This window comes from Panicum hallii, chromosome 4 (genome assembly GCF_002211085.1).
Source record: "Panicum hallii strain FIL2 chromosome 4, PHallii_v3.1, whole genome shotgun sequence".
Classification (NCBI taxonomy): domain Eukaryota; kingdom Viridiplantae; phylum Streptophyta; class Magnoliopsida; order Poales; family Poaceae; genus Panicum; species Panicum hallii.
Window position 1 is genome coordinate 16,143,092 of NC_038045.1, and position 25,170 is coordinate 16,168,261.

Here is a 25,170-nt window from a genome sequence, read left to right on the forward strand (position 1 = left end):
CAGATCTAGCCTATTTTTGTGTAGTTTTCTAGACTGTAGGTAAAGGGATTGGTAGAATCTCTCATCGAAAAAACCTTGCTCTGATTACCACATGATGGAACCCGCTGGGGTTTGCTCCCGAGCTTTCGATGAGAGTGGGGGATAACTGGATTTGAGGAGGATCGACGTTGTGCTGTCCGACTGCAACACCACAAGGGCTGCGCTGCGCCTTAGCGACAGTTACACCGCCTCCAATTTGTGTTGTTCTTGCTGTGCCAAGAACAAGCTTGAACCTGCAAGCAAATCGAAGAACAAGCAAGAACAAGTAGACAAGCAAACAGCACACAGAACTTGCCCAAAAGATAAATCTGATACACACGAAGTTGGGGTTCTGAATCGAGCAAATCGGGTGGTCCAATCGACACACGCATTTACAAGGAAGTAGCAACAGCTAAACTTACAACCAAACAAAACCTAAGTCTCAAATGGTGGCTGCTGGTGGTTTATATAGGTGGAGGGGGGCAGCCAAGAGGCGTGGGGGGTGTAAACCCTAACTTAAAATGGGCCCCAAGTGGGCTGAACTAGATACAAGGGCCTCAGCCCAAGACTGGAAGACTGAACGTCATTTTGGCGATTCTGCTTAACTCCTTTGGAATTTCGTCTTGAGGTTGGATCCATTTGAAAGTAGACTTCAGGAGCTTTCCAACAAGTACTCATGGGCTTCAAACAATATTCGGAGCTAAGAGTTATGGCCTTCCGAAGTTGCCCCTTCCTGGAGGTCCGAACTGGTATGGTCCAATCTGATCATCCACACTCGCTTTCTTATCGTGTTTGCTCTCCCTCCAATCTGTTTCATGTCCCAAGTTCCTAAGAATAAGAAAAGCATCACAAGAATTTAGTAGTACCCCATTCATGGATGATGGTTTATGGACAGCGAGGAACGAGTTTACTTGATAATTTAGCTCTCGTGCACGAGCTCTTGTCATTGGTCCTTGCTGCGTAGTAAGCATGGGTCTATCGTTGGGAGGGATGTCCTCATCATAATAGGCTTCCTATATTTTGGTAATGAGAACCCAAATACTTTCTAATGTGCTTCTTTCACATTTGGTATTTTTCAGTTGCTGCTACTCGCGATCAAAACTATCAACCACATCTGAATTTTGTGATGATACAAACTATCTTAGTTCTTATACTCAGTATCTTTTGCAGGGCACCTGAGATCAGCTGCAGTTGGAATAACCTGTTTTGCTAAGCAAACTGTTACCGCCACGCCTTTATCATCTAGTTTGGAGGAGGGCAAAAGAAATGAGCCTGTAGTCAAAATGTGTGGCATTACATCTGCCAAGGATGCCGCAATGGCTGCAAAGGCTGGTCCTAAACTTATTGGGATGATTCTCTGGCCCAATTCCAAACGCTCAGTCCCATTATCGGAGGCCAAGGAGATATCCAGAGTAGCCAAATCATATGGGGCTGAACCAGTTGGCGTGTTTGTGGATGATGATGAGGAGACCATCTTGAGAGCATCCAATTCATGCGACCTTGAACTTATCCAGGTACATCTTCTTGTGTCAAGCACCTTGGCACTCAACGACGGCGGCCCGCGACTCCGTAGTTCGTAGTCGCGCTCCAGACCTCACCGCGAGGTTATACCCCTCCGCAGGTGGCTTAACGAGAGTAGAGGTAGGGAATTAGATGATAATTCATTGCTTGCCTTCATTGTTTGGAGTACAGGGAATATATGAGCCAATCGGCTAACAAACTTGGAAATAAACGATCCTAATTTTAAGGCCTAATCTCCTCCTAGCCACTGGGTCCGGACCTGCCATCCTTGTCCGCGGTGACCGCGGCCCTTGCCGCGTCGCGCGCTGCAGCTCGCTCTGCTGTCCTGTGGATGTCACGCGCCCTGCGCTGCCTTGCATATGTTCTACCCCACATGACATCTCTCCCCTCCTCGAGAAGCAGCTCGTCCTCGAGCTGGAAGTGTGGAAACTGGTCGCAGAACATGGCGAGATCTTCCCAGGTGGCCGATTCCACGGTTCACCCCGCCAATGGACGAGCAACTGGCGAACGCCGCGCGCCAAGCGAGCCCGCTCAACCCGAGCCGGCTCTGGAGTTACCACTCCATGGTGGATGTGTGGTAGTGCCGGTGGAGTCAACGGAGGCACGCCGTTGAACTTCTTGAGGGCGCTCACATGGAATACGTCATGGATACGAGCCTACGGCGGAAGGTCCAAACGTACAGCCACGTCGTTGATCAGCTCGGCGATGCGGTAGGGCCCGATGTAGCACGGCTTCAGCTTGCCCGTAGTAGCCTGTGATAGGGAGGACATGGTGCACTGTCGGAGGCGTAGCAACGCCCAATCGCCCACCTGATAAGATACTTGTCGATTATGCCGGTCATAGTGGTGCTTCTGAACAATCTGCGCATGTTCCAGGCGATAGCGGACGTCGGCGAGAAAGGCGTCGCGTTCCTCCATGTCACGAGCCACGGCAGCAACCTGAGTCTCTCCCGGCTCGTAGGAACGGATGGTGGGTGGGTCGCGGCCGTACACCACTTGGAACGGAGTCTCCCGGAGCGAGTACTGGTAGGCCGTGTTATACACGTACTCCGCCCAGGGAAGCCACTGCAACCACTGCCGGGGTCGGTCTCCCGTGAAGCACCGCAGATACATGATGATGACGTGGTTGGCCGCCTCCGTCTGGCCGTCAGACTGGGGGTGAAAGGTGGACGTCATGTGCAGCTTGGTGCCCATCAGCCGCATGAGCTCGCGACAAAACCGTGAAGTGAACACTGGGTCACGGTCCGAGACGACAGACTGCGGCATGTCGTGGAGGCGCACAATGTCATTGAAGAACGCGTGGACCACGGTCTCGGTGGTGTATGGGTGCACCAAGGGAAGAAAGTGGCAGTACTTGCTGAAGCGGTCGACGACGGAGAGGATCACCGACTTGCTGTTCACTCGCGGCAAGGCCTCCACAAAATCAAGGCCGATGTCAGCCCAAACAATGTAGGGATGGGCAGCGGCAGAAGAAGCCCTGCGGGGTGGAGGTGCTCCGATTTGTATCTCTGGCAGGTGATGCAGTCCCGGACAAAATCCTGCACACAGCGACGCATGTTGGGAAAATGAAAATCGCAGCGGAGTCGATGCAGCGTGCGCTAGACACCCTCGTGTCCGTCGTCGTGGACGGCCGCCATGATCTCCTGTAGCAGCGGCGAGGCCGGCGGTATGTACAGCCGCCCGTCGTAGGTGACCATGCCGTCGGAGATCGCCCACGGTGCGGCTTGCGTACCCGCACAGATCGCGTCGTGGGTAGCCACCAAGGCCGGATCCATGGCCTAGGCGTGGCGTAGGCGGCTGATGAAGTCGAAGCGGGGGCCCGAGACTGCCATGCGCGTGCCCGTAGAGTCCTCCTCGGTGTCACGGCGTGAGAGGGCGTCGGCCACCGTGTTCGTCGCGCCAGACTTGTACTCGACGGTGAAATCAAAGCCCAGCAGCTTACCGACCCAGTGATGCTGGGGAATAGTCGTGAGTCGCTGGTCGAGGAGGTACTTGAGAGATTGTAGTGGTCCGTCTTGACGATGAAGCGGCGCCGCCATAGGTACGGTCGCCAATGGCGGACAGCGAGGACGAGACCGATCAGCTCCCGCTCATAAGCTGCCAGGGAACGGTGACGAGGGGCCACCGGCCGGCTGAAGAAAGCAATCGGGTGTGCCTCCTGGATGAGCACCGCCCCGAAGCCATAAGTGGACGCGTCACACTCCACGATGAAGGGCTTGGAGAAGTCTGGCAGGGCCAGCACCGGAGCTGACGTCACCGCTCCTTTGAGGGCTGTGAAGGCCGCTGCGGCTGCGTCAGTCCATGTGAACCCCTCCTTCTTCAGGAGCGCAGTGAGGGGTGTGGCGATGGCGCCGTAGTTATGGACGAATTTTCTGTAGTATCCCGCCATCCCGAGGAAGCCGCGCACTGCGCGCGCAGAACGGGGTCGTGGCCACTCATGGATGGCCTGGACCTTGGCGGGATCCATCGCCACGCCGGCTGCAGAGATGATATGGCCGAGGTAGCCGACAGAGTCGACGCCGAACGAGCACTTGGGCCTCTTCACAAAGAGGCGCTGTTGGCGTAGAAGGGTGAGGACGATGCGGAGGTGTCGAAGGTGGTCCGCCCAGCTAGTGCTGTAAATCAAAATATCGTCGAAGAAAATGAGAACAAACCGGCGGAGGTGAGCGTGGAGCACGTCGTTCATGAGCGCTTGGAAAGTCGCTAGGGCATTGCACAGCCCGAACGGCATGACCAGGAACTCGTAGAGGCCATCATGGGTGCGGAACGCCATCTTGTGGACGTCCTCCGGCGGCAACCGCACCTGGTGGTACCCCGACCGAAGGTCGAGCTTGGTGAAGAAGCGCGCGCCATGGAGCTCGTCCAGGAGTTCATCGACGACGGGAATGGGGAACGCGTCCTTGACGGTGAGGGCGTTCAGGGCACGGTAGTCGACGCAGAAACGCCATGAGCCGTCAGCCTTCTTGACGAGGAGGACCATTGAGGAGAACGCCGAGTCACTGCGGCGGACGATGCCCTGGTTGATCATGGTGGCGCATTGCCGCTCCAGCTCATCCTTGTGGGCCGCCGGGTAACGGTAGGGGCGGACGGCCACAGGAGGAGTGTCCGGCTTGAGGACGACGCTGTGGTCGCGGGCGCGGGGTAGGGGAAGTCCCACGGGCTCGGCGAAGACGTCCTCAAAGGTGGCCAACAGCTCATCGAGGAGGGACGTGCTGGCCGTCGCGGAGTGGAGCCCGGGAGCGCTAGAGGACGGCACCCCGGTCCAGCAGAAGTCACGCCCCTGTAGCTGGAACGACATGGTGTGCTTGGTGAAGTCCCAGCGAATCGGCCCGAGGGTGGCCATCCATTGGGTGCCCAGCACCAGATCGTATCCTGCAAGGGGCATGACAAAGAGGTCGATGTTGAAGGCAGTGCTGTCGACGGAGACTGGTGCGGCCCGAATGACACCAAGGCACGTGATCCGCTCGCCATTAGCCACGATCGCCGTTAGTCGAAGACGGGGCTGGACCGTCAGCCCGGTGCGTGGCGCGGCACTGGCTGCAATGAAGTTGTGGGTAGACCCACTGTCGAGGAGGGTGACGAGTGTGGTCCCACCTAGCGAGACAGCGATCTACAACGTCCCGCCGAACGGCACACCAGCTACCGCGTGCAGGGAGAAGATCGGCGACTCCGTCTCCTGCTCGTCGGTCGCTGCTGCTTCATCAGCGTCGAAGATCTCCACGCCACCGATGTGGAAGATGCGCCGTCAGACGCAATTGTGCCCCCTGGAGTACTTTTCGTTGCAATTGTAGCAGAGGCCCAATCGGCGGCGCTCCTCCTGCTCTTCCTTGGAGAGGCGCTTCACCGGTCGGCCCTCTCCTTGGTGCGCGGGCACTGGTGTCGGTCCGGTGGCAGCCGGGGGCGCCGGGAGGCACGGACGCGATCCCAGTGCGCCCAAGATGCCACACGCAGGGACCCGGGCCGGGGCGGCGGTGTACTGTTCCATGAGCTCGAACTGCCGGGCAAGGCTCATGGTGGCCGCAAGAGTTTGCAGGTTTTGCATATGGACCTGGAGGCTGAGCGGTGGCAAGAGCCCCCCCGTGAAGAGCTGAACCCTCTGTGCCTCGTCAAGGCTGTCGGGTTTTATCCGGCTGCCCACCGAGGGGTATACCCAAGGTGGTAGGTTTTGGGTTAGGATGCGCCGAGATCAGGAACTCGAAGGTGCCGACAACACAAGATTTAGACAGGTTCAGGCCGCAATATGCGTAATGCCCTACGTCCTGTATGATGGTTTGTATTGCCTTGATGTTGATCTGGTGATCTTGGTTTTGAGGGGGTCCCTGCCCGCCCTTATATATCCGGGAGGACAGGGTTACATGAATCCTAGCGTGATACTAGCTTAGAAATCGTACTCAAGTACAACTCGAGTTGTTTTCTTCTATATCGACTAGTTCTACTCCGCATGCGGGTAGAATACAATATAAACAAGGTACAGGACACGCCCTATCCCCTAGCCCAATACGGACTCCTTGATGTACACAGCTCCGTGGCCCCGGGTCTGACAAGCCCCCGAGCTCTTCGTAGCTGAGTACTGCAGGCTCTTCGAGTACTTCTGAAGCAATCTTCGACATCTTTCGAAGCTCCGTCTTGAAATTTCTCTTCTAGTACTCTTCTGATTGCATCGAAGCTATGAGGTGCTCATGCCCCTAATTCTTTTTTCTGTATGGGGTGCGATGAATAATCGCACTCCATATGGAGTAGCCCCCGAGCCTTAGGTTGAATCAAAGAATCAAGCTGAGGATCAAACTAGTCTTGAATCTTTTCTTCTTATCCTTCGAGTACTTTCGAAAAATAAGTAATCGATGCCACGTGTCTCACAGCCCCCGAGCCTTGAATCCAAATCTCTCAAATTTTGGAAAAAAGGATCCCAAAGGTTGTGGCAAAAATATTCCCTGTCGAGAAAATATAGTTCAGGATGATGTAATTGGCAGAAATTGAACTCGAAATTCGAAAAACCTCTTTTTTCGGGACAATTAACCCTGAAAAAATGGTTAATCAAATAACTGCCCAAGAAATTCACCAAAAACCGCTCGTATTCCAAGTATTCCTCTTATGCGACGCTTCATCTTTTGCACAGTAAACCACTGCCTGACCGCTGGTTATTTAACCTCGCAGTCAGTTAGGGTTTTTCCCATGCCTTCAGATCTTACATCGCTGCCAAACAAAACCCCGATTGGATCTCACCTTGCCGTCACCCCTCCACCGCCCTGCGTAGTCGAAATCCTTCGGGCCTACGACCGTAGCCCCCGAGCATTGTGTGAACAGCTCGTGGCTTAATAAACTCGAAATGGCGCCGAAGAAAACCAACCAGAAGGACTTGAAAGAAGCGCAAGCGGCAACCGGCGAGTGGACAATTAGTAAGTGTTCTCGCCACAATCTCGCAAATTTGCTGTTGGGGGGCCTTCTGCAAGAAAGGGATCTCATCAATTGGCGCCTTCCCTTTCGCGACCCCTTTCCCATGGAAAATGTCGACGAAATTGTCTCTTTTTGTTCTTTTTCTGAACGGGGATTGGCCCTCCCCACTTGTTCGTTCTTCCGTGGCCTCCTTTATTTCTACAGGATTGAGCTGCAACACCTCAACCCTAACTCAATTTGCCACATCTCCATTTTCATCCACTTCTGTGAAGCCTTCCTCGGAATTGAGCCCCATTGGGCTCTTTTCCGTTATCTTTTCCGCATGAAGCCGCAGCCCACCTCAAAAGATCCATCTGCGATAGGGGGCGCTGGCATCCAGCTTAGGCAACATACCAGTAAAAAATACATATCTTACAAATTCCCGTCCAATGTCCCTGGGTGGAAGCAGCAATGGTTCTATATTGCAAACCACGCCCCCCAACTCCCTGAGCGTTCAGGCAGATCTCCCGTTCAGCGCCCCGAGTGGACCCTGGAGCTTGCTCAGGCAGAGATGGACCAGGTGAAGGAGCTGCTAGAGTTGATCACCGCGCACAAGGAGGCGGGGGTAACCGGGGCATCCGTAATGATGTCATTCTTCAAGCGCCAAATCCAACCCATCCAACAGCGCCACACATTAGGATTCGAGTACATGGGAACTGAAGACCCATCTCGTATGTGCGCAGAGGAACTCAGAGACGACGCAGCGCTTGTTCGCTTCACGCGAATTCTACTGGACGTGGAAACCGTTCCATACGTTCACGCAGGATTTTCAGCCCAGAACCGGCCACCATCAGTAAGTAATCGACTTCTCGACTTCCTTTGTGATGTTGTAAAGTATAACTGACTGATAAACTTGTTACAGGATCGAACGGCGTTATACCGGAATTACCCGCCGCAGCCTGATCTGCCCCGACCATATCACTTGTTGCCCAGCGCCGCGGCCGAAGCAAAAAAAATGAAGAGCGCTGGCAACGAGTCGACCGAGAGCAGCAGGCCAAACGAGAGAAGGGCGCAAGCAGACAACTCCTCCGGATCATCTGTGGAGTGGTCTGACGACGCGCCTCTGATCCCTCGGCGGCGTCGGGAGATGCAGAAATGTAAAGCCGGCGCCACTGACCTTGCCAGGTAAGTGCCTATCAAGCTGTGAAGTTATCGAGTTGTTCTGCTGAATACTGATAACACTGTTTTGTAGTCCTTCATCTTCTTTGCCCAGCCCCAGCGACGGAAGGTAGTCGAGATACCCTCAACCGAGGATGATGCACCAGCAGTCGTGTCTGCGAGAGCTGCTGAGGCAGACCCGTCATCCTCTCCTGCAAACGACATAACCATCACCGTGGCAGGCGCTGCATCGGGGCAGCTCGCGCCCTCGACTGAAGCAGCTCCGCCGCCAGCAGTGAGTTCCGTGGCCATCGCCACGCCAGCGCTGCCAGCCCCCTCGACTTGTATACCTGCACCTCCAGCCGCAAGCGCCGTGGTGAAGAGGCCATTGAAACTGGAGTTGAGGAAACCAACGATAATCCGATCCCAAGTGTAAGTAATGCTCTGGATCTTGCCATTTGCCATGTGTGGTAATCACAGTAATGATGCTTTACTGCTGTCTTGAACAGATCAGCAGCAGCGGTGACGCTGGACGAGCCAGAACTCGAGTTGGCTCCTCCAGCCCCCGAGCCCTTGCCCGAGCAAGTCAACGCACCGGAGCCAGCAGAGGGAGCAGATGTGGCCCTGCCTGACTCACCGCCGCCCGAGCTCCAGCGCGCGGAACTCGAAACCACTGGCGATGAGCAAGTCGAAACCGCCGTTACCGTACCCGCCGAGGTTGCAGGTAGATGATCCAGCTGCCTTCTGCCATAATCATCGCTGTGTTAAACACTTGTTTGTTGCAGAGACCACGCAGCCATCAGTCTTGGAGGGTGCGGGTACTCCTGGCGAAGCAACCGTGCTGCCAACCCCTGGAGGAGAGATCGACGACACACTCCAAGTGATGCGCCTCCCGAGGGACGACCTAAGCCGCGTGCGGCAGATGATCAAGGCGATCGATAAGTTTGCCCTGGTAAATCTTGACGAAACCATTGGTGGCTGTATGGTCGAGTTGTCTGTCTCTGACGTTCGGAAACGTGCAGGATATGAGCCAGAAAGCTGATGAGCGGGCTGTGAAGCTGGAAGAGTCCGCCAAGCATATTGACGAGCTAATGCAGGAGCGGGCCGGCTTCGAGCAGACCATCACCGAGCTCCAAGGCCGACTCAAGGAGCAGCGAAAATCCCATCAAGTTACGTTGAGTTTCATTCTCGAAAGCGTACCCATAGTCAATAACTCCATGGTCTGAAACCTGCTTATCACCGCAGAACTTAAAAAACTCTTAAATTATAAAGAGGGGTTGCTTACTGATTTGAAGAACATGCTGAATCGCCGCGCAGATGAAGTCGAGAGTCTGTGGAAGGTGATGGCCAACACAGAGAAACAGTTCGTCGACTGCCTTCAGCAGATCAAGACTCTAGGCGAGGAGAAGGAGCGGCGCCAGAAGGAACTCGACGACTTAAAGGCAGCAGCCTAGGAACTCGTGGAGATGGTGGACCCTTGGGAAGACGGCGCTGAAAATGAGCCACCGCTGCTGGATCAACTTCGCGGGGCACTGCAAAAGATCCTCAACTTCGTCACCGAGGCCGCCACAACATACGTGGGTCATGCTTTAGGCCTTGTGAAGTCCTTCTGGCCAAAGGCTCGGCTAGAAGTACTCGCAGGGGCACAGCTGCTGATTGTACTGATGAAAACTTTCGCGAGCACTTGCTAGAGGTCCGGCCAGTAGCTGAAAATATTGTAGAAAACATGGTCCAAGATTGAACCGTTAGTGTTTATGACGTTTGTAATATAAGAAACCACCTTAGTCCTCCTGTGGCCTTATATGAAGTCTGAGAGCCCCGTCTGCTCTGTAGTGGGGACATGCTACCTCTGAGTGTAGCGACTCAGAAAGTAGTCGATATAGCTCGTGAGCTCATCGGGTAGGCTAGATAAGATCCGACCGAGGGGACCCAACATGCTCGGAACGCGCGGTTTGTGGCGCGACGACTAGGATGCCTCATAGCAAACACTCGAGAACTACCCTGAGTGCGACGACTTCACGAGTAGTCGATATGGCCCATCATGTGGACATGTCAGACAAGTTAGATAGAACCCGAGCCAGACGGGCCTAACTAGTTTGAAAGAAACACGATTGTTATCGCGTCGACCCATATGCCTATAGCAAGTAGTCGATTTGTATAACACTTGAACGTGGCCAAAGCCTCCGCATTGTATTCAAGAATTTACATTTCGGGTTGTGTGGCACAAAGCCGCCATATTGACCCAGAAAAGAAAAATGTGCCCTTGGTGCGTACAGGAATTGAAAACGAGTCTGCTTAGGGGTAGAACCGTCGCAGGTGTTGGATATTCCATGAATTGGGTACATCCTGACCGTCGGGGTGTTGTAGTCGATAAGATCCTGGTCTTGTAAACCTCGTGACAATGAACGGTCCTTCCCATCGTGAGTTAAGCTTGTGCAAACCCGACTCATCCTAAACACGACGAAGGACGAGGTCGCCTATGCTAAACGACCGTTCCTTAATATTGCGATCATGGTATCGCCAGATCCCCTGTAGGTAACAGGCTGACTGAACGAGAGCAGAGCAGCGAGCCTCTTCGACAGAATCCAGCTCCAGCTGTCGTGCTTCGTCCGCCTCGCCTTCTTTATACATCTCGACCCTTGGGGATTTCCACATGATGTCCGCTGGAAGAATCGCCTCAGAGCCGTAGACAAGAAAGAACGGGGTCTGCCCTGTAGCTTTGGATGGTTGAGTCCTGAGCCCCCAGATGACATGTGGCAACTCGTGTATCCACTTCCCGCCCTTTTTGGTATTGGCGTCATAAAGCCTTTTCTTGAGACCATCAATGATCAAGCCATTTGCCCGCTCGACTTGCCCATTTGCCCTTGGGTGTGCCACCGAAACATACTTGACCTCGATGGATGAATTTTCACAGAATTCCCAGAATTGGTTGGCCGTGAAATTTGAACCCAAATCGGTGATAATAGTGTTGGGGAAGCCGAACTGATGCAAGATATCGGAGATGAAGTCGACCACCCTGTCTGGAGTAAGCTTGGCGATCGGTTTGAACTCGATCCACTTGGTGAACTTGTCGATAGCCACCAAAACATGAGTAAAACCTCCTGGCACCATTGCGAAGGGCCCAATCATGTCGAGGCTCCAGCAAGCGAACGGCCAGGAAGGCGGTATAGTAATGAGGGTGTGGGCCGGGACATGAGTTTGCTTGCTAAAGAACTGGCAGTTCTGACATCTTCGCACCAGATCCTCGGCATCAGACACGGCGGTGGGCCACCAGAAGCCAGCTCGAAACGCTTTGCCTACTAGCGTGCGTGACGCTGCATGGTTACCGCATACTCCCTCGTGTATCTCTCGCAAAATATCCTAGCCTTCTTCTGTTGTGACGCACTTCATGAGCACTCCAGATCGTGCGCCGCGCCGATAAAGTTTGTCTTCGACTAGGGCAAACCCCTTGCTCCGTCGCATGACGCGGGCGGCAGCAGCGCTCTTGGGATCCACCCTTGCCGGTAATACGAGATCTCGGATGAAGTCGATAAAGGGTCCTCTCCAGTCCTCGCCAACCAGCATAACCTCCCGTTCTGGCCATACAGAGCCAGTGCCGGTGGAGACCTGTGGTGAAGGGCTGATGGATGGTTGCTTCAACTCTTTGTACGAATACCCCTGCTGGGACTTGTGCTCGGGTTGATCCCAGCTTAGATAAGGCATCCGCGGTGACATTGTGCTCCCGTAGCACATGAAGGACTTCTAGGCCAGAAAATTTGTTTTCTAGCTTGCGTACCTCTTGTACATAGGTTTCCATGGTCTCCTTGTTGCAGTCCCACTCCTTGTTGACTTGCTAAATGACCAAAAGTGAATCACCATATACAAGTAGTCGCTTGATCCCTAGTGATATCGCCAAACGAAGCCCGTGAAGCAAGGCTTCATACTCGGCTTCATTGTTGGATACCTCCCAGAGGATTTGGAGGACGTACTTGAGTTGTTCGCCTCTTGGGGAAATGAATAAAACTCAAGCGCCGCCGCCATCGAGCTTGAGAGAACCATCGAAGTACATGGTCCAATTATCTGGCTTGTCAACTAGATTTGGAACTTGATTTTCCCTCCACTCTGCCACGAAGTCGACTAGAGCTTGGGACTTGATTGCGGTGCGTGGCTTGAAGTCGATCAACAAAGCCCCCAGTTCTACTGCCCACTTTGAAATACGATATCTGTCGTCCTGGTTGTGTAGGATATCCGCTAGCGGGTAGTCTGTGATCACGGTGATCTGGTACTCTTCAAAGTAGTGGCGTAATTTCCTTGAAGTAATCAGTATGCCGTAGAGAAGCTTTTGGATCGCCGGGTACCGCACCTTAGACTCCGAGAGTACCTCACTAACAAAGTACATGGGCCTCTGCACGCCAAAAGCATGGCCCTCCTCGGATCGTTCGACAACAATGGCACTGCTAATAACATGGGTAGTTGCCGCAATGTAAAGTAAAAGGGTCTCACCCGGCAATGGAGCTATGAGGATCGGGGGCGACTGTAGGTGTTGCTTGAGATCCTACAGGGCCCACTCGGCTTCTTCTGTCTAGTGAAACTTGTCTTCACGCTTTAAGAGTCTGAAAAAAGGTAGTCCTCTCTCCCCGAGCCGGGAGATGAATCTGTTGAGAGCTGCCATGCACCCTGTAAGTTTCTGCACATCTTTGATTGTGGCAGGTGCCTCCATATCAGTGATGGCGGTAATCTTTTCAGGGTTGGCCTCGATGCCCCGGTTACTGACTATGAACCTGAGCAATTTGCCTGATGGAACACCGAAAACGCACTTGGTCGGATTGAGCTTCCATCGGTACTTCCTTAGGCTGGCGAAAGTTTTCTCCAGATTCGCGATTAGGCCCTCGGGACTTCTGGTCTTCACGACCACGTCGTCCACGTAGGCCTCCACGTTCCAGTGTAACTAATCAGCGAAACACATCTGAATTGCGCGCTGATAGGTAGCGCCTGCATTCTTCAACCCGAAGGACATGGTTTTATATGCATAAGTTCCAAACGGGGTGATAAACGTGGTCTTGATCTGATCTTCTTCCCTGAGTGTGATCTGATGGTACCCTGAATAACAATCAAGGAAATATAACAGTACGCAACCTGCGGTTGAGTCGACTACCTGATCGATGCGAGGGAGCCCAAAGTGATCCTTCGGGCAATGCTTGTTGAGATCGGTATAATCGACACACATTCTCCATTCTTTATTCTTTTTCAATACAAGAACGGGGTTAGCTACCCACTGTGGGTGGATTACTTCTTTAATGAATCCAGCCGCGAGGAGTTTAGCTATTTCTCGTTTGATAGCCTCCCGTTTATCAGGGGCAAAACGACGAAGTCGTTGCTTCTTTGGTACAGCTTGTGGATACACATTAAGACTATGCTCGATCAGCTCCTTGGGCACCCCTGGCATATCCAATGGTTTCCATGCGAACATGTCTCGGTTAGCCCGTAGGAAGCTGACGAGCGCGAGTTCCTATTTGTCACCCAAGCCCGCGCCGATGATGGCTGTCTTGGATGAGTCGCCCTCTTGGAGCTGGATCGACTTGAGAGCCACATCGCCTGTCGACTTGACGCCTGATTGGCTCGCCTTCTTCGTCGGGATGTCCAGCTCGGCTTGGGAAAGTTGTTTTGCGGCCGCGAATACTTCTTCGGAAGCATCTGGCACGCGAGAAGTCGATGCATACTGGATGGCCTCTTGGTTGCAATCATAGGACTTCTTCAAGTCGCCTCGGAGCGTGAGCACGCCGCTGCGTCCTGGCATCTTGAGAAGTAAATAGACGTAATGCGGCACCGCCATGAACTTAGCGAGCGCCGGCCTCCCCAGTATAGCATGGTAGGAAGATTCGAAGTTGGCCACCTCGAACTTGATGAACTCGGTTCGGTAATTCTCCCTCGTCCCAAAAGTGACTGGGAGAACGACCATTTCAAGCGGGTGCGCGGCATTGCCAGGGACAATGCCGTAAAAAGGAGCCTTGCTCGGTGTAAGCTTGTTGTTCAGGTCCAGACCCATCTTCTTCAGCGTACTGGCGAAGATAAGATTAAGTCCGCTCCCACCATCGATAAGAACCCGAGTGAGCTTAACTTCTGCGACCAGGGGATCCAGCACCAGTGGAAACTTCCCAGGCTCAGAAAAGCTGGTCCACTGGTCAGCACGGGAAAATGATATGGGGACCTCCGACCATCGGAGTGGTCGTGGTACCGCTGGCTCAATGGATAGAATTTCCCGTAGCAGCAACTTCTGTTCCCGCTTGGAGCAAAAATCTTCATCACCACCAAAGATGACATTGACGGTTTTGGAGGCATCCTGGAACTTGGGTGTCTCAGATTTATTGTCTTGATCCTCGTCTTTGGGCTCTTTGCCCGTTGACTTGTTCTTCTTGCCATTTCCAGGAGAGCCAAAGGTGCACTTGAGCTGAAAGCAGTCGATCGCTGCGTGTTTGGAGTTGACGCACCATGGGCATTTCTTCTGCAGAAGTTTTTCAAACTGCTCCTGCGTAGTCGACTTCTTGCCCCGCGAAGGATGATCCACAGCCGCGACGAGATCGTCTGGCTTGCGTTTCTGGGAAGAACCCGGAAAGTCCCGCTGGCCTTTGTCAGCCCGGTTGTCGTTGTTGCGCTTCTGGTTGAGGTCGGTGCGTCTTGGAAACCTCTCGCGCATCTTTTCCTCTTGTTCGGATCAGTCGTGCATCATGTCGCGTAGTCCTGCAACCGTCTTCGGCTTGTTACGCCCAAAATCACGATATATACCTGGGTCTGTTAGGCTGTTGTAGAAGCAGTCGATGATGTCCTCCTCCGAGATGTTGGCGATGGTGGCCCGCACATCGAAGAAACGGCGGGTGTAGGATCGGAGGAGTTCATTACGCTCTTGCTTGCACTGGGCGAGGTCGTGCCGGGTTCCTGCTCGGGTTATCGCCCCCTGGAAGTTGTCGATGAAAACCTTCTTGAGGCCTTCCTAGGAATCGATGGAGTCGTTGGGGAGGCTTTCCAGCCAGGTCAGCGGTGCAGGCTCCAAAGCCATCGGAAAGTAGACGACTTTGGTAGTGTTGGAGCCACCAGCCACCTCAATGGCAGTGGAGTAACAGCGGAGCCATTGTTGGGGGGCCTGCTTACCGTCATACTTGGTAATACCGATCGGCTTGAAACCCTCCGGGTACTTGTAACTGTTGAATCTCGCAGTGAACGCAGGAAAGCAATCGCTGCAGTCAGCATCGTCCCGCTCGGCTACCTCACGTTCCCGTCGCCTCGAGTCGAGGACTGACCGGACGTCGCACCCCTCTTTGATCTTTTGGCGAAGGTCCGGTTGTTGGCGTGGGCGGTTGGGCTGCCTCGGGGGTGGCTGCCACCTCCCTCCAGTGGCCTGACTCCCACCCGCACCATCATTGTCATTGCTGCGTTGGGGTCGCGGGTGATCGCCTGTTGTTCGACTTGGGGCCTGGCTCCGGCTGTCTCCGACGCGCTCGTCCCCGATGAGTGATGCCGGGGCCTGCTGGTCCAGTTGGACCCATGCCCGTTGGGCGTAACGGAGCGCTTGTCGAACGTTGGGATCATTACTTCGCTCGAGTAGTGTTGTTACCCGAGCGATGTTGGCCACAGGAGTCCTGAAGCCTCGCTCATCTGCAGCAGCGAATTCAGCGTCGAGTTCGCGCTGTGCAGAACGTATGCGCTCATTGGCCCGCCTTCTACGAACCGCACGAGCTCTGTTCCTGGCACGCCGCGCATCGCGTTCGGCGTCGTTCTCATCTACAGCCTCGGCAGTGTCTTCGTCTTCTGATATCCCGTCAAGCGCGCCGATGGGGATGAGGGCATTATCGTCCCCCTCCTCCGCCATCAGCACCTGGCGGGTTGCGAGTTCTTCAGAGGGGGCTTCGACTAGTTCAGTCGAGCCCTCGGTGATGGTAGCCAACGCCCTGCCCTCCTGAAAAGGCAAAGGTTCGAGGTGGGCTACCAAGCGGTCTTCATACCCAAGTAGATCGGACAGATCCATCCCCTTCCAATGAACGATTTGTCCTTCGGAGGTGGTGGTGATCATCAGCCCATAAGTGGCCAGGTGATCCTCCGCCCCCCGACATGCGATGGCATCGGAACCCCTGGCCTGGAGCACAGAGTCCAAGTCCTTCTCCAATGCGGAGAAAGGAACAGTAGTGACAGACTCTGCCTCGGTTTCCCTGGCAGAATCAAAAAACGGCAACTCGTCGAGATTATCGATAAAGTCATCGAGCCTTGAGGCTAGTGTTTTTAGCTTGATGGTGTCGTCGACGATGTGCCGACGGAAACCGCCTGCGCCGTTGGCAACGTAGACCCACGAGCCAAAAACAAAGGTTGTGCCCTCAGGGAGCACGGGACTGGGGAACTTGAAAAGAGCCATCGAGTTCTCCAGCGGATCTCTGATGCGCCCCCTACCTGGCGCGCCAGCATTCGGGTTTTATCCGGCTGCCCACCGAGGGGTATACCCAAGGTGGTAGGTTTTGGGTTAGGATGCGCCGAGATCAGGAACTCGAAGGTGCCGACAACACAAGATTTAGACAGGTTCAGGCCGCAATATGTGTAATGCCCTACGTCCTGTATGATGGTTTGTATTGCCTTGATGTTGATCTGGTGATCTTGGTTTTGAGGGGGTCCCTGTCCGCCCTTATATATCCGGGAGGACAGGGTTACATGAATCCTAGCCTGATACTAGCTTAGGAATCGTACTCAAGTACAACTCGAGTTGTTTCCTTCTATATCGACTAGTTCTACTCCGCATGCGGGTAGAATACAACATAAACAAGGTACAGGACACGTCCTATCCCCTAGCCCAATACGGACTCCTTGATGTACATAGCCCCGTGGCCCCGGGTCTGACAAAGGCGGCCGGCGCGGGGAAGCAGTGCCTGAAAGCTGTCCTGGTAGTCGGACACCGTCCCGGTGCGGCGGCAGGACGCCAGCTCGAAGAGGGGCGCCGAACGGAGCGGGGGTCCGAAGCGTAGGTTGAGAAGCTCCTTGAAGCGCGGCCATGTCGGCGTGCCCTCGTCCGCCTGGACCTGCATGTACCACAGTTGGGCTCCCTCCTGGAGATTGTACGATGCCATCCAAACGCGCTCCTCGTGCATGATCCGCTGCTGCAAAAAGAAGGACTCGCATCTGTTGATGAAGATCAACGGGTCACTCTTGCCGTCGTAGTGCGGGAAGTCGGGGCGCCAATGCCTCGGCGGCCGATCTTGGTGGTGTTCGCCCGTGCCCGGGCGCCCTCCGGATGTCGAGGAGCTGGTGACGAAGAGATCATGGATCGCCTGCGCATTGGCCTCGATCGACTTTTGCAGCAGATCCATGTGCTTGGTGAGCGCTTCGATGGACGCCTTGAGATCGTCTCCCATGGCGTCGGCGGAGCAGGAAGCAACGGACGACGTGGTTGGAGACGCGGCGGCAGCGGATGGAGGTGGGGCGTCGGCGGTTGGCGGTGGGGCGGACTGGACGGGATAGGAGGATTTAGTGGATCGACGAGACCCAGATACCAGGTTGTCAAGCGCCTTGGCACTCAACGACGGCGGCCCGCGACTCCGTAGTTCGTAGTCGCGCTCCAGACCTCACCGCGAGGTTATACCCCTCCGCAGGTGGGTTAACGAGAGTAGAGGTAGGGAATTAGATGATAATTCATTGCTTGCCTTCATTGTTTGGAGTACAGGGAATATATGAGCCAATCGGCTAATAAACTTGGAAATAAACGATCCTAATTTTAAGGCCTAATCTCCTCCTAGCCACTGGGTCCGGACCTGCCATCCTTGTCCGCGGTGACCGCGGCCCTTGCCGCGTCGCGCACTGCAGCTCGCTCTGCTGTCCTGCGGATGTCACGCGCCCTGCGCTGCCTTGCATATGTTCTGCCCCACATGACATCTTGCCTACTATTTTCTGCTCTATATAACTGAAGTAGGCATCATCTATTATTATTTACTGACCCATTGCTTGTAGCTCCATGGAGATTAGCTCCCGAGAACTACTTCCTGTGCTTTGGGAGAATAATCGAATTATATATGTGCTAAATGTTGATGAGGATGGTAAACTTATCAATGCTGCTCCAAGTGAAGAATATGTTGTCGATTGGTTTTTGGTGGACAGTGCAAAGGGTGGCAGGTACTATGTTTCGCTTTGGCCTGTGTAGTGTCGAGTGTCTTGATTTTACTCTTGGACCAATAGGGCAATTATTCATATTCCTCAAGCATTTTGATTCTATCTAGTTATCAATTTCAAAGGATCCTTGACCGCATTTGCACATAAAAATCATTGTTTGTCAAAACAATAGCTGAAGTGGATAATAAATCTGATAAATCTATCCGTATGCATTTGCAGTGGCAAAGGGTTCAACTGGGAGAAATTCCAAATGCCATCTGTTAAAAGCAAGAGCGGCTGGCTATTAGCAGGAGGCCTACACGCGGACAATTTTTGCCAAGCTGCTTCTGCTCTAAATCCAGATGGCCTGGATGTTAGCAGTGGCATATGTTATCCTGACGGTTTACGGAAAGACCCTGAGAGAATACGTTCCTTCATGAGCAGAGTAAAAAGGTTGAGTCCCCAATAAACTGGAACTGCACTTTCTACACTTTCTATCGTAGTTTCTGGCCCAGTATCTCGAAATTGAATAAATAGCATTCCTTGGTAATGAAAATAAATGGCCACTAGAGTCCACAAATGATGACAGTGATGGCCTTTGGTATCAACCTGTAACATACTGGCTGAAACTTTCAAATTTTCTGTCTAATTAGTTATTCCATTTGCTGTTTGCCATCATTAAGGCTACTTCCACTGTGACTGTACCAGTCGTACAATTTGTTGAATGGGGAAATAAAGGTGCTAAGATGTGCTTGAGTGTGGGAAGGGGCCGTCGGAGATCCCTCGATAGGGGGGATTTCTTGTTCGCGAACGCACGCCAAGGGAATTCCCAGCTACCAGTCCCCGACAACCTCGAACTTTCCTTTTTTTCGAAAAGTTTTATTTTCTGCAACTTTTTTTGGAAAGTTACAAGTTATACATATAAACTTTTTATACAAACTTTTCGAGATATCATTTCAGCAGAAGTGTTGTAATATAAGAGAAGTTTCACGCACAACTTTTATATATAACCTATTTGTCTCGGTCCCAGCCGGCGCACCAGGGAGTGCAAGAGAGAGAGGGGGAGGATGAAATGAGATGGAAGAGTTTTTTTTTGAGACGAGATGGAAGAGTTTTAGGTAGGCAACAAATGGGCGGTGGAAAAAATATGGTGTCGCTAAGCTGACACTGAAAGGAAACGAAAGTATGCGGTGAGTTGGATCGACCGGTGGAGTTCATAAGCAGCGGGCCACGGTAGTTCTGGGTTTGCGATACTGGCCCAGCCATGTGAGGCCCGAGGGTTTGTTCGTTAATTCCCTTTCTAATAACCCCACTAAACCTATCCCACCAGGATTAACCCGAAGAAGTGGCTGCCAGAAAATCCTTCGCAGGTTAACGATGGCCGAAGCGCCCCGGACACCGACACGAACTCGACGGAGCAAGTCCGCATCGTACTCGTCTACTCGATCAGCCGAAGTGACGCCATCGGACACCGACACGAACTCCAACTCTCCCTCCATAAATACTCCACGCACGTATCCTTCCTCCTGTCTCGTCGTGGTTGCCATTGCTTCCATATTCTCCTGGACCCGAATCCCTTCTCGTCTAGCACGAGAGCGTCCGGCAAGCACACGATCGAGGCCGGAGCAGCGTCTTCCGTCATGCATCCGGCCGGCGCCATGCCGGCGTACGCGCGGCACTACCACGCCGTCCCGATGCCGCCGCCGCCGCCGCCGATGATCGGCATCCCGGTCCGCAGGGTATGGGAGGACAACCTGGAGCCCGAGCTGGTCTTCCTCCGCAACTTCGCGGCGAACGCCAGCTACGCCGCGGTGACCGTCCACTACCCCGGCGTCGTCCACGGCGCCGGTCAGCAGAGCCACGGCCTGATGACGGCGGAGGCGCGGTACGCCGCGATGAAGGCCAACGCCGACGCCCTCAAGCCCATCCAGCTCGGCCTCGCCGTCTACAACGACTTCGGCCACGTCGCCGCCTGGGAGTTCAACCTCCGCGGCTTCCACCCCGCCGCGGACCCGCACGCAGCCAACTCCGTCGAGTACCTCGAGCGCCGCGGCCTCAGCTTCCGCGACCACCAGGCGCGCGGCGTCGCCGTGGCGAGGCTCGCCGCGGGGCTCAACGGCTGCGGCCTGTTCCGCCGCCCGGGGGTGTCGTGGGCCACCTACGCCGGCGCGTACCACGTGGCCTACCTGATGAAGATCCTGTCCCTGGGCAACGATGGCGGCAACCTGGTGCTGCTCCCCGACAGCCTAGGCGGGTTCCTCGACGCGGTGAGGCAGTGCCTCGGCGAGGACGTCTACGACGTGGCCCGGATGGCCGCCGACCTCGGGCTGCCGCCCGGGCTGGAGCGCGTCGCCGGCGCGCTCAGCTTGGTTCCGCCGGCCCTGAGCCCCCGGCTCGCCGGCGCTGGCAGCGTGCTCGCGCTGCAAGCGTTCATGAGACTCAAGTACTATGAGTTCGGTGGCGAGGTGAACAGGTTTAGAGGCCTTATCCATGGGATACAGGTCGTATGAAGACTGAAGAGAAACTATCGTGGGTCACTGGGTGGATGGCTACTTTAGTTAGATTGGAAGTTTAATCAGAGTGTGACGATGGATGGCAACAGATGGTTAGAGGCAAGCAGGCTACGCACAGAAGTAGTTTTAGCTAGTATCTATCTATGCTGGGAGCAAGCAACTAATACAGACCAAGTTAGGACAATTAGTGTTCATTCCCTTTTTACAAAAAAAAGACAAAAAAACAGAGAGAGGAAAACATAGATTTGATGATCGGATGGATATTTGTATCTGAAGCAGCCATGAGCTGAAAGGCGTCACCAGAGTACCAAGCCGGCGCCACCAGCTCGATCAACTGCATATATAGTATCAACTTAGTTTGGCAAGAGAGATGAATGCTCGATGCCCATTAGTATTTTTTTGCTATTGTTGGTAGTTTATGACTGCTATGGTGTATATTTTTTAGTGTTGTTAACCTAATTACTTATTTTTCCCCAACAAACATTTTCTGGCTGATGATTTATTTTGTGTCCCACCTTTTGTGTCCCGCGTGTGCCGGTGCTGTGACGATCGTCCTAATGCTTCTTCTGTGCGTTACGTTGTTCGACGGATGACCCTTCTGGCCGGCAACCTGCGATGCATGATATGCGCCTATCTTTCAGTGTCTACTGTTCCTAATCCGACAACAGGAATAGAGCAGGTTTGCGATAATTAGTCCATGCATGTATAGCTTCGTACGTGTGTACCGCAAGGAAACTGTCCTACATTGATTTCTTACCGGAGTGTTTGTCTTCTGTTGCAACAAGTACTCCCTCCGTTCTTAAATACAGGATGACAAGCAAATCAGTACTTTTTTAATTAGTAGCAAATATGCCATGTGTTGTTACAGGTAAAATCATATAAATATATTGATTAGCATACTATAATGCTAAAAATATTTTTTAAAATATGATATATTATATAATATCTATATCTTATAGTAGTAGTTTTATTATAATTAAAAAATAATAATCTAGTATGTGTTGATCAAGGACTTCAGTCTTTCCTGGTTTCACTCACCAAGCACTAGTTCTATATGGTTTCGGACCTCTGGCTCAATATATGGTTTGATTTCCAATTTTGATTAGACTTTTTTTTTAATCCATGGATCTACCACCATCACAGGGCCATCAAGATGAACAAAAGTCAATGACGGATTAAGAAAACGGACGGATTAAGAAAACGGTTCTCTCTTTAGAAACAGGTAAAGATAAAAATTTATTTAGTTTTATTCTAAACGTCTTATATTTAAGGATGAAGGTATAACAATGTATAACATAGCAGTACAGTAGATCAGAGAAGTGCCATTGCAGCCTTTCGGGGGAAATCTCTGTCCGCCTGTATACGAATACATGAGTGTAACACGCATAGTATGGAGGAGGAGGCCAAAGGCCATGCAAGGCTAGTTGATCGAGCAGAGGGGACAATCTCCCTGTAGTGCACTGCACGCTACATTTTTCGTTGTTTGAGCCTTGAGCAGATGAGAAGGGCCGGAAACGACCTCAGGCATGTTACGCTAAAAAGAAAAAAAAACGACCTCAGGCATGAACATGATGGACAGGTGGAGGCGTGGAGCGCTAAAACGGGAGCGCGCCACTCTATCCAGACCTTCGAATGGTGCGGTGCCTGCCGGCTATAGGCCTGCTAACATGGATGGGCCATTGCAGGCCAGCTCTCCGCTTCAAGCCGGGGGTCCATTCACACCAATGAGGCCAGGGAAAGGCAGTGTATGGGCTCGGCAACATAAGCCCAAGCGCCAGCTAGCGCAGAGTAAATTGAGAGAGAGTATTAGCATAATAAAAACATAATGGGGAAAAATTACTCCTTCTGTTCTAAATTATCAGTTCTTTTGGTATTTTTAGGTGCATAGTTTTTACTATGCATTTAGATATACACTATATCTAAATAGATAGTAAAAGTTATGTATCTAGAAATATCAAAACGACCTATAATTTGAAATGGATGGAGTATAAAATAAGTTAAGTTAATCTCACCGTTATCTCTGGTTATTAGTGAATCATACCGGTCAATACTGGTGAATCCCAATGGTGAGATTCTCAACTACAGCTAATCGTCTTCCATTAAGCGTTAGAATAAGGATTTTGGAACCTCTTATACTTCCTCTATTTCAAATTATAGGTCGTTTTAGCATTTCTAGATGCGTACTTTTTGCTATGCATCTAGATATATATACACTATGTCTAGATATATAGTAAAAATTATGCATCTAGAAATATCAAAACGACTTACTCCCTTCGTCCTATAATATAGGGCATCATACCATTTTTATGATAGATTAATAAGGAGATGAGGAAATAACGCATGTACACCTATTTAATGCCTTGTTTGATTGTCATTTTACTGATTTTATGCCAAGTTGGGAATAGTTAGTTTCCAAAACACACTAGCATGCCTTACATCTGCATACAAATTTTGAACCCTCTAATGCTTTATATTTCAGGATGAAAGGAGTATAATTTGAAATGGTTGGAGTATTAAAGATGTGACCATCTTTATCTTTGATCAAAGCTCTTGCTAAGGCACACGCCTTAGTTACCCCGACAAGAAACACTATCTCTATCGACGTACATAAAACTAATTAATTTTCCAAAAAAATGTGTATTTCTTTTCGACTCTTTGTATATGTCGGTCATTTGATAAGCATAATGTCATGTATGCTTGATTTTTAAGATCTTGTGAAGTTGTTATCAATTTTGAATGACATATGGCATGGCATATATTTGTCTAGAGAATCTTGAAAAACTGTCCTATAGCTCACCTATTTTCCCACTTGCCCTACAAATATGTATATGGTGATCACTAGACGAATGGTCCTTAATATATCGATCATGAACAAGCTATGTGACATTCCGCCAAATTTCTATGCTATTTACTGGTGATCAAGCTATATACGAAGGAAACGTGTTATATCAAGCCAAGGCATCCAAAATTTGGATATTAATTTGACATGCAACCACAAATTACACACTAGTTAGCTCTCATGCAACTGTCAGTTGTGCATGTCAGTTCTGGTTTTCTGGTTTGACATCAATTTTGCCATTCGTGTCGCACTGGTTGAATTTACAATCTACAAATATGTAATAGAAAATCAGTGGTGTACGTAGTGGCTTACGTCTTTTAAACAGGTTCATAAAGAACCTCTACGTTGGAACATGAGCTAGCTATATGTGGTGGCAAAATTTGAAGGATACAAGTGACCTAATTCTGAAGTACTCTATTGACACTCTTCCATTATTTCTTTAAAATATGGAAAGGCTGACTTGTTAAATGATGCATTTGAGAAACATAATATCATGAAAAGACACCATTTACTTGACAAACATAATATATAGCATGATAAGGCACCCTTTCTTGCTTATCATTTGCAGATAGTGGAGACCTAGCGTCATCCCATTTCCTTAGTAAAAATATGCTCCTCTCATTTGGGAGAGACGAGTCTTAGCTAGCCTTGAAACAACTCAAACAAGAACATTGTGGCAGCAAAAAACAACGAGCATCATGATGCATGTCCCGTGTTCGTACCTGCAGCACAGGGAATCTTTAATTCGTTCTGGAACTCTCTCCATGAAATGAACAAATCTTGCATCAGATTCTTGCTTGGGAAGACAAAACTAACAGCAATAATGCCTGAGCCGACAGTGCATAATGGACCAAGAAAAGGTAGAATAAGCAGAGCCCAAAACACGGCGGAGGGGTAGAAGACGAGGTTGGTTTCAACAACCCCATAAACAACTGCCCAACTGCCCACGCTTTGGTGGGAAAGCGAGAGAGCTAGCTCATTGCGCGTGGCGCGGCTTCCGTCAACCGCAGATCGCAAACGAGATCCACGATGAGGGAAGATGTTGAGAGGACCAACCAACCGGGCAACCCCACCTCGGTGTGCTTCCTCTCTCTCCAGATATAATGATTATTATTACAAAATTTTTGTGGCTGGATTCGCTTCCGTTAGTTCGATAAGTTATGCCTCGCTGTGGTGCGAACTGATTATAGCTGAGCTAATTAAGTTTATTTGATTGAACATGCCTACTAGGATTAGAGTCTCCTGGCTCAGTCCGATATCCGTGTTTCCATCTAATTATTTGAAACCAACCAGGCAAAAATTTACGACTATTTATTATTTGAGTGGTAGATGATGTGCCCATTGAAATGAGGCATAATTGTTACTTCATCAATATTAAAATATAGTAATATACAAATCTAGTCTTTTTGGAAGTGCTCATAGTAGTAGTATGTGTATATATATTTATAGGGGGTGAGTGTACAGGGATGTATACACAGGGGAGTATGTTATTGTGGTGTTGGTGAGTTGGACTCTCGGTTGACGTCCACAAAAGGAAGGTTAGAAAATTAGCTTTTTTGATGACTTCATTGATTAGGTTGCACTGGTAGTTACTTTAATTTAGTGTTGGACCACACCCTCAATTTTTAAGGTGTCGACATTTCTATAAAGG

The 25,170-nt window shown here is 51.5% G+C and overlaps 2 protein-coding genes across 2 annotated transcripts; both read left to right on the forward strand.

The window, feature by feature from the left end:
* Nucleotides 1-7,482: 7,482 nt before the first annotated feature.
* Nucleotides 7,483-10,038, forward strand: LOC112890370 (mucin-7-like). Its single transcript, XM_025957274.1, has 6 exons — nt 7,483-7,536; nt 8,164-8,501; nt 8,579-8,793; nt 8,855-9,021; nt 9,092-9,238; nt 9,387-10,038. Exons 1-6 carry the CDS (start codon nt 7,483-7,485, stop codon nt 9,411-9,413), a joined length of 948 nt encoding a protein of 315 aa, XP_025813059.1. The 3' UTR covers nt 9,414-10,038.
* A 9,787-nt stretch (nt 10,039-19,825) lies between these two features.
* On the forward strand, nt 19,826-20,677 carry LOC112890371 (probable CCR4-associated factor 1 homolog 11). Its single transcript, XM_025957275.1, has one exon. It carries the CDS (start codon nt 19,826-19,828, stop codon nt 20,675-20,677), a length of 852 nt encoding a protein of 283 aa, XP_025813060.1.
* The last annotated feature ends 4,493 nt before the right edge of the window (nt 20,678-25,170 follow it).